This window comes from Girardinichthys multiradiatus, chromosome X (assembly GCF_021462225.1).
Source record: "Girardinichthys multiradiatus isolate DD_20200921_A chromosome X, DD_fGirMul_XY1, whole genome shotgun sequence".
In the NCBI taxonomy this organism is placed as follows: domain Eukaryota; kingdom Metazoa; phylum Chordata; class Actinopteri; order Cyprinodontiformes; family Goodeidae; genus Girardinichthys; species Girardinichthys multiradiatus.
This window is the reverse complement of record NC_061817.1, coordinates 2,740,137-2,752,308: the sequence shown is the minus strand read 5'-3', so window position 1 is coordinate 2,752,308 and position 12,172 is coordinate 2,740,137. Positions and strand designations below refer to the sequence as shown.

Sequence of the window (12,172 nt, the reverse complement as noted above, 5' to 3'; positions counted from 1 at the left end):
ACTGGATTATTTTAACTTGTGAATATGCTTTGATTTAAACCATTCCATCGTAACTCTGGTTGTGTGTTTGGGGTTGTTGTCCTGCTGGAAGATTAACCTCAGCATCAAGTCTTTTGCAGCCTCTAGCAGGTTTTATACAGGATCACCATGTACACTGCTCAAAAAAATAAAGGGAACACTTAAACAACATAATATAACTCCAAGTAAATCAAACTTCTCTGAAATCAAACTGTCTACTTAGGAAGCAACACTGATTGACAATCAATTTCACATGTTGTTCAAATGGAAAAGACAACAGGGGGAAATCTTTGGTGATTAGCAAGACACTCAATAAAGGAGTGGTTCTGCAGGTGGGGACCACAGACCACTTCTCAGTACCTATGCTTTCTGGCTGATGTTTTGGTCTCTTTTGAACGTTGGTGGTGCTTTCACACTCGTGGTAGCGTGAGACGGACTCTACAACCCACACAAGTGGCTCAGGTAGTGCAGCTCATCCAGGATGGCACATCAATGCGAGCTGTGGCAAGAAGGTTTGCTGTGTCTGTCAGCGTAGTGTCCAGAGCCTGGAGGCGCTACCAGGAGACAGGCCAGTACACCAGGAGATGTGGAGGAGGCCGTAGGAGGGCAACAACCCAGCAGCAGGACCGCTACCTCCGCCTTTGTGCAAGGAGGAGCACTGCCAGAGCCCTGCAAAATGACCTCCAGCAGGCCACAAATGTGCATGTGTCTGCTCAAACGGATAAAAACCGACTCCATGAGGATGGTTTGAGGGACTGACGTCCACAAATGGGGGTTTTGCTCACAGCCCAACACCGTGCAGGACGCTTGGCATTTACCAGAAAACACCAGGATTGGCAAATTCGCCACTGGCGCCCTGTGGTCTTCACAGATGAAAGCAGGTTCACACTGAGCACATGTGACAGACGTGACACAGTCTGGAGACACGGTGGAGAGCGATCTGCTGCCTGCAACATCCTTCAGCATGACCGGTTTGGCATTTCTTTGGAGGGCGGTATGGCCCTCCATGTGCTCGCCAGAGGTAGCCTGACTGCCATTAGGTACCAAGATGAGATCCTCAGACTCCTTGTGAGACCATATGCTGCTGCGGTTGGCCCTGGGTTCCTCCTAATGCAGGACAATGCTAGACCTCATGTGGCTGGAGTGTGTCAGCAGTTCCTGCAAGATGAAGACATTGAAGGTATGGACTGGCCCGCCCGTTCCCCAGACCTGAATCCGATTGAGCACATCTGGGACATCATGTCTCGCTCCATCCACCAACGTCACGTTGCACCACAGACTGTCCAGGAGTTGGCGGATGCTTTAGTCCAGGTCTGGGAGGAGATCCCTCAGGAGACCATCCGCTGTCTTATCAGGAGCATGCCCTGAAGGGAGGTCATACAGGCACGTGGAGGCCACACACAATACTGAGCCTCATTTTGACTTGTTTTAAGGACATTACATCAAAGTTGGATCAGCCTCTAGTGTGTTTTTCCACTTTAATTTTGTGTGTGACTCCAAATCCAGGCCTCCATTGGTTAATAAATTTGATTTCCATTGATGATTTTTGTGTGATTTTGTTGTCAGCACATTCAACTTTGTACAGAACAAAGTATTCAATGAGAAGATTTCATTCATTCAGATCTAGGATGTGTTATTTGAGTGCTCACTTTATTTTTTTGAGCAGTGTATTTAGCTCCATCCATCCTTATGCAGCATGTAGACCAAAACATTTTTTAGTCCCATCTTCTTCCACATGTTTGCTGTGTTTCCCCTACACAGCTGGAGGCAAACTGCTGGAGATACTGTTTTATAACCTTACGTCTAATTGTTCTCTAACAAACCTCTGAGGCCTACACAGACAGCTGGGTATATACTCGACTTCACAAAAACCTACTACTTTGTCTTGGTCAATCACATAAAAGTCCAATAAAATACTTTGAAGTTTGTGGTTGTAATGTGACAAAATGAGAACATGTTTATGGTGTGTAAATACATTTGCAAGACACTGTAAATACTGAAACTAAATATAAAAATGAACAGATGTTGAATTGGTTATAGTTAACATATATGGGTGGTGGGTCTTACGGTGAGATGGTTATCTTGGTGTCTGTGTCCTGCTCGACTTTTTTCAGGTTGCGTCCCTCCTTCCCAATGAGGCGGCCAACAAAGTTGTTATGGGCCAGAATCTTGAGAGGAACTTCATCAGCTCTGGAAACCAAAATCACTGCTCATCACACAGGGCCTCGTGTAGCCTACTGTCAGGTGTCATGTTCTGCTCATTACATTCATGCTGCTGCCATGCTGGATCTGTGATTGAAACCTACGTCTTGGTATCTTTGGCCTCCTGGTGCATGATCTCCAGGATCATCCGGCAGGCAGCTGAACAGCCTTCAGGAGTGGAGTGGATGCTGATGGGCTTCTCAGCAGCACCGGCATTCTCCTTGCGGTGAACATCAATCCTGCAGGGCAACAGATTATCTTTAGTCTACAGGTTCCTTAATACTTTATCTCGCTGTCAACTTTCATTCCAGTTACAGAAAAACTTTTAAAAATCAAGGAAATCTTTTTCTGACAATTCAATGTGGTATTACATAAATAACTACATACTGTAAAATCCTCTTTTTGCATTTCAATTTACAGATTATTATGGGTCACATTCAAGCACATTATATGTATTCCTACACATAAAGTCAAACACTACAACATAATCACCCACTTGCTCTGTGTCTGCTTGGTGATGTTGCGAATGGTGGCCCCCTCTTTGCCAATAATGGCTCCGACGTACTGTGTAGGTACCAGCAGTCTGACAGGGATGTCAGCATGTGGAGGTTTAGGGGGCATTCCAGAGCTCGGAGACCCCCCACGGAGTCCGCCGCGGGGCCCGTAGCCAGGACGACGACCGTTTTCAGTTCCCCGTTGGGTCCCATCCATGTCAGAGGTCTCATCAGGGATATAGGAAACACGCAGGGCGTTGTTCTCCAACTGATATCCATTCAGTTTTTGAATGGCTCTGATGGTACACAACATATCAACACAGGGTCATACATGTGATACTTTTCCTTTACTGTAGATCCATTTAAAAAGCAGCAGTTTATCTTACATTTTTACAGAGTTTGCCTTTATGAAATCGTTTGCCAGACTTCATACAAATTCACAACAATAACTACATGTTACAGTGATAAAATAAAAAGTGATAGCAGAAACAATAATCTTTGTTAAAATCCCAGCAGAATCAAGAAAACAAAACTTCTTCTCCTACATACAAAGTTCCTAAGGACTACAGTCCATCACATCCCAAACAAGCATACCATAGTGGTGAGAAAGAGTGATTGCCCCTTATTGATTTCTTTTTTTTTTTGTATGTTTGTCATACGTCACTGTTTCAGATCAAACTAACTCAAATATTAAATCTAATAACAGGCTGGTCCATCTTTAGCAATCAAGCAGTTGCGAATAACTGGCAATGAGTCTTTTCGGCACTGTGGAGGAATTTTGAACCACTCAGGCTCCTCTGATCTGAAGTTTAGGTTGGAGAAACAGAAACTCTCCACTCTGAGATTTAAACTCCTGTGTTGCAGAGGCTGAAGTCAGAGCTGGCTCAGGTGACCCTGGGTAATAAGCTGCCTCATTAGTTACATTGTTTTAGGTTTTTAGCTGTAGGAGGGCTGACTGATGATGCTCTGAGCACCCTTCCCAGCTCTGTTGTTTGGATTCTCAGAAATATCTGTGTTTGTATACAGTTGGGGTCAAAGTTTAAGTCCTGTTATCATGGGCATAAATGTCATTAAGTTTGGGCGTTTAATGATTTTATTTACCCATTATTTTTCCAGCATCAAATGATGATACAATATACAATCTGTATAATAAATTAAAAACTTTCTATAATCCAAACAACATAAAAATTATACATACAGGTTCAAATATGAATAGAATTTGGTTATACGTTCTTTAGCGAGTTGGATTATGACCACATATTTGTTGCAGCTCCTGGTAGAATTCTATTAAATATTTAACCACTCTTCTTGGCAGAATTGGTGGATTTTGTCTAAATGGTTTTTTTAGAACCAGCTTTTAAGCTCAATCCTCAAATGTTACTGTATATGAACTTTCATTTTGGTAACCAAATTCTATACTTTTCCATAATTCTGTTGCTGTGGAAGCAAAGGGACCTGCCCGTCAATCTTTCCTGCAGTATTAGTCTCTATTAGACTACTACAACATCCCATTCTAACCCCTCTGTTCCCCGCAAACTGCACTGGGTACAGCCCTGACCTGTTATACAGAGACCACACCATTCTGTAATAGTACTCCTCATACAGTATGGCTAACTTACAAAGAATGTCTAGGGATGGAATGCTTTTAGAATATGTTTCCTTCATTTTTTCCTCAGGACTAGTTAACTGTAATTCTGGTTCAAAACAGCTGCACCCACAACCCATTGTCCCTTAGCTGTAAGTAAATTCTGAAAAAGTCCTTGCCTTTAACATTTTAAATATTGTTGCAGGCATGGCTTACAACTTGACAACTCTAACAGACTCAGCTGCACAGCAGTACAGAGTTGCTCAGTCCATTCTCTAATCTTATTATGAGACTGAATAGAGGCATTTAACTCGAGATAAAGCAAATTTAAACCTCTACTTGGCAGGAATTTAACATTTTAATAATAATTTGCCTGTGTAAGTTTATCACTTAAACTCAACCCCCCCCAAAAAAGTTAAACGTTTCATAGTAATGGCCACTAGATGGCAGACACACAACACAAAAGAGAACTGTATGGAAACCTTAAAAAAACTGTTTTATTCAGGCCTTTTTATCCATTGACAGACAGGTCAAGTGGTGATATAAGTACTTATAATTACCTGACTATGGCAAGTTAAACAGATTTTGTAATGTTATTAAAAACGTTGACATGTACTTCATTTAAAGTGATGGCAGAAAGAAACAACCAGAGTAACTTACTGTCTTGCATGCTCCCGTGACGCATATGTAACGTTAACCACTGCAGTCTCACTGTCTGTATTGACTGAGACAAAGCAAACAAAAAAGGCACAGAGCTGAGTTAGAAAGCTGCATAATGCAGAGTTATTAGAAGTAAACTGGGTTCACCCGCACTCAAAGCTTTAGGCATCAAATCACAATGTTAATTATGACTGTAAAGAATGTATTTGTCAACCACCCCTGATTCAATCGTATACAGTTAGAAGGGTACACTGGTGCTGGTTGTCACGTTGCTTTTTTCAGCTACACTTTGTGGTGCTGGGAAATTCACAGATCTGACCTGATGGTCTGTTTAGCTCAGATTAAGTGGAACACAAAAAACTCTGAGAAGAGGAGGTATACTGTAATTTTCCTGGGTCAAATTCATTTTTCATGTTTGTTTTTTTAAAGATCACATATCATTAGTTATCTAAAGATCAGACACCAAAAGATTAAAAAGGTGAAGGTTTGTTTTCAATCAGTTTTTCACTAACAAGGTGAACTATGAAGGGGCTAAATTAACAGGTTGGTAAAGAGCTCAGCTACGCCATCAGAAGAGAACCTGTTCTCAGGTGTTTCTCTGGTTTATATTAAGGCTGTTAATTGCTTAATTTAACTGCTTATACAGAGACTAATTGAAATAAGTAAAGTACTACTGCTGGTTCAAATTTTCAAGCCAGTACCCCAGTACCCATTGCTAAGCTTTCGGAAATCTCTGAAAAATATTAAGCTTTTTTTTTTTTTTTTTAGAAATCGCAGTCCTTTTAAATGAAATCCAATCAGCGCTTTTAATCATTAATCATTCTTTGTTAAAATTGATTTTGAGCCAACACATTAAGCCTCAACTGAATGAAGGAATGGTTATGAAAGATCTTTCAACAAGGAACATTTCATGAGACAACCAAGCGATCTACATAGAGCCAGGAACCACATATGGATCCTGCTAGAAAAACTTGCCTGGACTGCAAAATCTACAGTCTGCTTTGAGACTATTCAGACACTCTGAGGAAAGCACATTACTCCGAAGAGTATAATTAATGAACCTGCTAAATGACAACCAAACTATGCAGACCATATTAATGGTAAAAACATGTAATACGTTGGCATATGTCCCTTTGTAAGCCAAAAGGCCTTCTCTTAAAATTATACAAGAATTGGCTGAGGAATGATGTGCATTAGGTTTTTATTTATTTGCTAACAAGTGAATCGATCCTCGGACAAAACGAAACAGCCAAGTTTGAGCTCTTAGAGAGCGTATAGTTGGGTAAGTAGAACTACACATTTAAAAACAAAGAAGACACACACTTGAACAGACAAAGTAAGGACAAAGCTAACTTCACCTGATGGTAACAGTTATAGCTCGGAGACTCACCTTGTTCACAGTTTTCAACGGTTCCACACTGTGCCAACAGACCATCCAGCACCTAACACACACACAAAGATCATCGTCAGGTCAGCTGAACCAATGAATTTATATATTTCACCATTTCTGCATTCTCAAATTCTCAACTTCTGAGCAGGATTGTGAGAAAAATGTACACATTCAAAAAACAGCAACTAAGTCATCATATATCAGTATATTTTTCTGTTTTATTCCCCGTGCATGTCAAAAAACCTCAGACTCAGACTACCTGCAAAATACCAAACATTCAATTACTTCCATGATTTTACCCTTTAAATGTCTGTTTAATTATTTCAAACTTTATTTAATACAAGAAGAAGAAAAACAAATCACAAAAATAAAAATATTTCCATGAAATAAATATTTGGGGCATAGGCTTAATAGTGATTAGAGTCTTAGAAATAAAAATTATTGTTTTTTCTGCTTATTTTCTGAAATAAATAAAAAAAACAACCTAGAGACATATCTGGCTGGTAAATAAATACAACTATTTCATGCATCACCCTATGGTAAAACTGGCAAATATCACAACTTCTCTCCTAAATGAAATACTAACATCCCAGAATAAAATGCTATATGTTGTAATTACAGTGAGTGATTTTAATGGAGCATTTAGGGCATTAAAAAGGTGTGCAATAGTAGCATGTGGCTCTACATAAAAGGTAATCAAAATTACATTTTGTTGCTAATCTTTGACATGCTTAAGACTCTAATTACCAACAAAGGCCCATCTCGCCACCATCCTTTTATGGGAAAAAATAAAATTTGTGTGTGTTTCTGTTGCTTTTTTGCAATAAACAATGGAGATTTTAAATTGATGACATTTTAGGTTGAAGGGGGACCGGAGGGTGTGTTCCAACTACAGGGGGATCACACTCCTCAGCCTCCCTGGTAAGGCCTACGCCAGGGTATTGGAGAGGAGAGTCCGACCGATAGTCGAACCTCGGCTTCAGGAGGAACAGTGTGGTTTTCGTCCCAGCCGTGGAACACTGGACCAGCTCTATACCCTCTACAGGGTGCTCGAGGGTTCATGGGAGTTTGCCCAACCGGTTCACATGTGTTTTGTGGACCTGGAGAAGGCATTCGACTGTGTCCCTCGTGGTGCCCTGTGGGGGGTGCTCCAGGAGTATGGAATCGGGGGGCCTTTATTAGGGGCCATCCGGTCCCTGTACGAGCGGAGCAGGAGTTTGGTCCGCATTGCCGGCACTAAGTCGGACCTGTTCCCAGTGCATGTTGGACTCCAGCAGGGCTGCCCTTTGTCACCGGTCCTGTTCATAACTTTTATGGACAGGATTTCTAGACGCAGCCAAGGGCCGGAGGGGGTCTGGTTTGGGGACCAGTGGATTTCGTCTCTTCTTTTGCTTCTGCTGGCCCCCTCTAGCCAAGACCTACAGCATGCGCTGTGGCGGTTCGCAGCCGAGTGTGAAGCGGCTGGGATGAAGATCAGCTCCTCCAAGTCCGAGGCCATGGTACTCGACCGGAAAAGGGTGGCTTGTCCTCTTCAGGTTGGAGGGGAGTTCCTGCCTCAAGTGGAGGAGTTTAAGTATCTCGGGGTCTTGTTCACAAGTGAGGGAAGAATGGAGCGGGAGATCGACAGACGGATCGGTGCGGCTGCCACAGTAATGGGGGCGCTGTGCCGGTCCATTGTGGTGAAGAGAGAGCTGAGCCGAAAAGCAAAGCTCTCAATTTACTGGTTGGTCTACGTTCCTACCCTCACCTATGGCCATGAACTTTGGGTCATGACCGAAAGAACGAGATCCCGGATACAAGCGGCTGAAATGAGCTTCCTCCGTAGGGTGGCCGGGCACTCCCTTAGAGATAGGGTGAGGAGCTCGGCCATCCGGGAGGGGCTCGGAGTAGAGCCGCTGCTCCTCCACATCGAGAGGAGCCAGTTGAGGTGGCTCGGGCATCTATACCGGATGCCTCCTGGACGCCTTCCTCGGGAGGTGTTCCAGGCACGTCCCACCGGGAGGAGGCCCAGTGGACGGCCCAGGACACGCTGGAGGACTATGTCTCTCGGCTGGCCTGGGAATGCCTTGGGCTCCCCCCGGAGGAGCTGGAGGAGGTGTCTGGAGAGAGGGACGTCTGGGCGTCTCTGCTGAGTCTGCTGCCCCCGCGACCCGGTCCTGGATAAGCGGAAGACGACGAACGAACGAACGAACATTTTAGGTTAAAATAAAAGAAGATTAACTGAATATTTGGTAATTTTGAGCAAGTCTTAAGTTGTTTAATGCATTTATGAAAAAAGGCAAAAAAAATACTGATGTATGATTCAAAAGCAGCTATTTGAATGTGTACATTTTAGCCACAAAATTACTTAGTTACATTATAAATCACTCTCAAGAGAGAAAGACAATTTTCTAATCTTGGCAAAAAAGTAGTTTGTGCAAATATTCCTGCCATACGTTATCACACATTCAAAATTATCACCAAATCGAAAAGAAAAGGTAAAAACACAAATACACATCACAAATAGCAGCTTTGACACAATAAATGTAGTCAGGTATGATGAGGTCAGCAAACCAAAACTAAAAAGGGTCTCTATAAAAAAGGACAAGAAAAGGAATGTGTGTGAGGTGCTGAAACTGGTCGAATCAGAATTTCCACTTGTCGTTAGGTACAGAATGCATTCCTATGGGTCCCAAAGAAAAAAGTAATAAGTGAGTGAAAAGATAATTGTGGAATTAACTACTCATAGAAAACAAATCAATAAGTTTAATTTTAAGTTTTACAGTTAAAAAAAGCAAAGGTGTCTGTTAATAAACATGTTGACTTAACTAAATTTACTGAATTTAGGTTCTGTACGCATGTAAACAGTACAGTGGCACTGCAAAGCAAAAGCAGTATTTTATAAACAACTCCAAATGTGCTACAGAACCACATTTGCTGTTTAAATACTGTTCTCCCCAACTAAATGATGAAGAGGGATTAGTGCAGAAGCAAAATAGGGCACAGCTACAATATCATCTTACAAACTCTCATAATACAAATACGGTGGGGAGAAGGGAGAAGTATTTGATACACTGCCGATTTTGAAGGTTTTCCCACTTGCAAAGCATGCAGAAGTGTTAAATTTTATACTCTTCAACTGTGATTGAAGGAATCTAAAAGAATCCAGAAAATCGCATTGTGTCATTTTTAAGTAATTAATTAGCATTTATTGCATGACATAATTATTTGATACATCAGAAAAACAAAACTTAATATTTGGTACAGAAACCTTTGTTCACAATTCCAGATATCAGACGTTTCCTGTAGTTCTTGATGAGTTTTGCACACCCTGCAGCAGGGATTTTGGACCCCTTCTCCATACAGATCTTCTCCAGATCCTTCAGGTTTCAGAGCTGCTGCTGGGCAATACAGACTTTCAGCTCCCTCCAAACAGTTTCTAATAGGTTCAGGTCTGGAGACTGGCTAGACCACTCCAGGACCATTAGATACTTCTTCTTTTAATCCATGGCGGTGTAGTGTGTTACTAATGGTCTTCTTTGAGACTGTGGTCCCAGCTCTCTTCAGGTCATTGACTAGGTCCTGCCATGCAGTTCTGGGCTGATCCCTCACCTTCCTCATGATCAATGATGCCCCACGAGGCGAGATCCTGCATGGAAAGAGATTGACCGTCATCTTGAACTTCTTCCATTCTCTTATAATTGCTCCAACAGTTGTTTCCTTCTCACCAACCTGCTGGGCTATTTTCCTGTAGGCCATCCCAGCCTTGTGCAGGTCTATTATTGTATCCCTGATGTCCTTACACAGCTCTCTGGTCTTGGCCATTGTGGAGAGGTTTGAAGTGTGTGGACAGGTGTCTCTTATACAGACGAGTTCAAACAGGTGCAGTTAATGTTAATACGGGTGATGAGTGGAGAACAGGAGGGCTTCTTAAAGAAGAACTAACAGGCCTGTAAGAGCCGGGAGTCTTACTGTGTTAGATGATTAAATACTTATGTCATGCAATAAAATGTCAATTAATTACTTTAAAAAAAAAATCACAATGTGATTTTCTGGATTTATGTTTTAGATTTCATCACTCACAGTTGAAGAGAACCTATGATAAAAATGAAAAACTTCTACATGCTTTGTAGGAAAACCTGCAAAATCAGCAGTGAACAAAATTCTTGTTCTCCCCACTGTACTTCTCACTTTAAACATGATTGGAATTAAGAAGAAACTGGCTGAAATGCAAACAAAAAACCTTTTCCAATAATTTCCAACATACGGCTATATACACACACACACAAACACATATGTTTTGCTGCCCCTTTATTCTTGAACAAGTATTGTATTAACAATTTAACAAAATATCGACAAATCTAAACAACAGTCGTTAACCAGAACAAAGTAGATGACTAATAACAGTTATGATAAGACTGATAAGAGCCTTACCAGTACTAGCCAAGATGCCACCCACATCTGTAATTATACAGTGCGACACATAGCCATACGTGTCTTCCATAGACACAGGGGGACGAAGTCCATTTCAATGCAAGTCTGCCTTCTCCAGGACTGGTTGCCAGATGTCCAGAAAACCCTCCATATTGTCATGAAGAGCATGGGTTAGTTTTTGCAAGGGGAGTATACTGAGAACTTCACTATACCGATCCTTTACTTTGGGCCAATTTTTAGAAATCCAGAAGGATCGTCTATCTTGATATGTATGAAAGGATTTCAATGAGCTTCGCCTTATCTGTGTTTCTTGTGCCACAGACTGAAGTTACGAGAATGCACTATGTAGGCGAAAGTTTCACATCATATCCCATCAATGTAACAATTTCCTTTTTAACATCTGTCCAATACTTTTGGACTTTGACACATTTCCAAAACATATGTACCAATTTCACAGTTACATTTCCCACAGCAGTGGTGTGAAATGAAGCCTGTGTAAAATTTTAAATTGGGTCTCTCTCTCTGAGTTACAACTTAAAATTTGAAGTGTATTTTTGATTAGATGAGTCCACCTTCTGTCATCTATCTTTTCTCCAAGATCATTCTGCCATTGTCTTCTCATATAATCTGGTGAAAAGGCAAGATTTGAGGTAAAGTTCTTGTACACGTGCAACATAAATTTGTTTGGTTTAGGTTGTGTGAGGATGCATTCTAAAAATGTTAACTTTGGACGGTGTATTGTTTTGGGTTTGAAGTGTCTGATTTGCAATTATCTAAAAAATTAGATTGATGTAAAACATACAGTTCTTCTCAAACATTTCCGCATTGGTGAGGCAAAAAATACAAAAAACCCCAAAAGGCAAAAGGAAAAAAATGAACAAAAAGCAAAAATGTATTTTTGAATTGAATTTGAAAACAGTTCCTGCTATAGCTTTAACTCTTCTATTAGGTTCATGTGATACCTCCTTCGTCTCCAGCCTTTTCTAACGTACGTTCTTACATAAGTTGGCTCTAATAATGACACCAGTAGGAAAAAGAACAAGGCTCCCTAAACCATCACCTAAAATATTTCATTCAAACAGATTATCCCACGGAAATAATAATTGAACATTAAATAAGACCTGTACATAAAAGTGAGTGCCACCTGTTAGAATAGAAGGACATAAAATAGATTAATGCAATGAGGCCACTCCTCTTTAATGAATATTCAGATATGAATTTGTCCATTAATGAAATATAGCAACACGGTTGAAAACAGTCTCAATGTGTCCCAACCAGGCAGAACTACCTGTGAGATCTTTAGGTGTCGTTCTGCATCTCCTCTGCGCCTCTGCAAGGGAACACTTATCTCACCCTTGTGGTTGAACCGTCACAATGCTGGGAAGGACATTCTGTAAGGGACCCCAAGTG

The 12,172-nt window shown here is 41.3% G+C and overlaps 1 protein-coding gene across 1 annotated transcript in view; it reads right to left on the bottom strand.

Moving 5' to 3' along the window:
• The window catches only part of LOC124862840 (insulin-like growth factor 2 mRNA-binding protein 1), a 60,174-nt gene that overhangs the window by 15,575 nt on the left and 32,427 nt on the right, over positions 1–12,172 (bottom strand). Inside the window, exons 4-8 of the mRNA XM_047357004.1 lie at positions 6,350–6,401; positions 4,960–5,023; positions 2,717–3,010; positions 2,325–2,459; positions 2,086–2,208 (exon numbers count right to left, since the gene is read on the bottom strand). Of these exons, the coding sequence (XP_047212960.1) occupies positions 2,086–2,208; positions 2,325–2,459; positions 2,717–3,010; positions 4,960–5,023; positions 6,350–6,401 (668 nt within the window). The remainder of the gene's footprint in view (positions 1–2,085; positions 2,209–2,324; positions 2,460–2,716; positions 3,011–4,959; positions 5,024–6,349; positions 6,402–12,172) is intronic.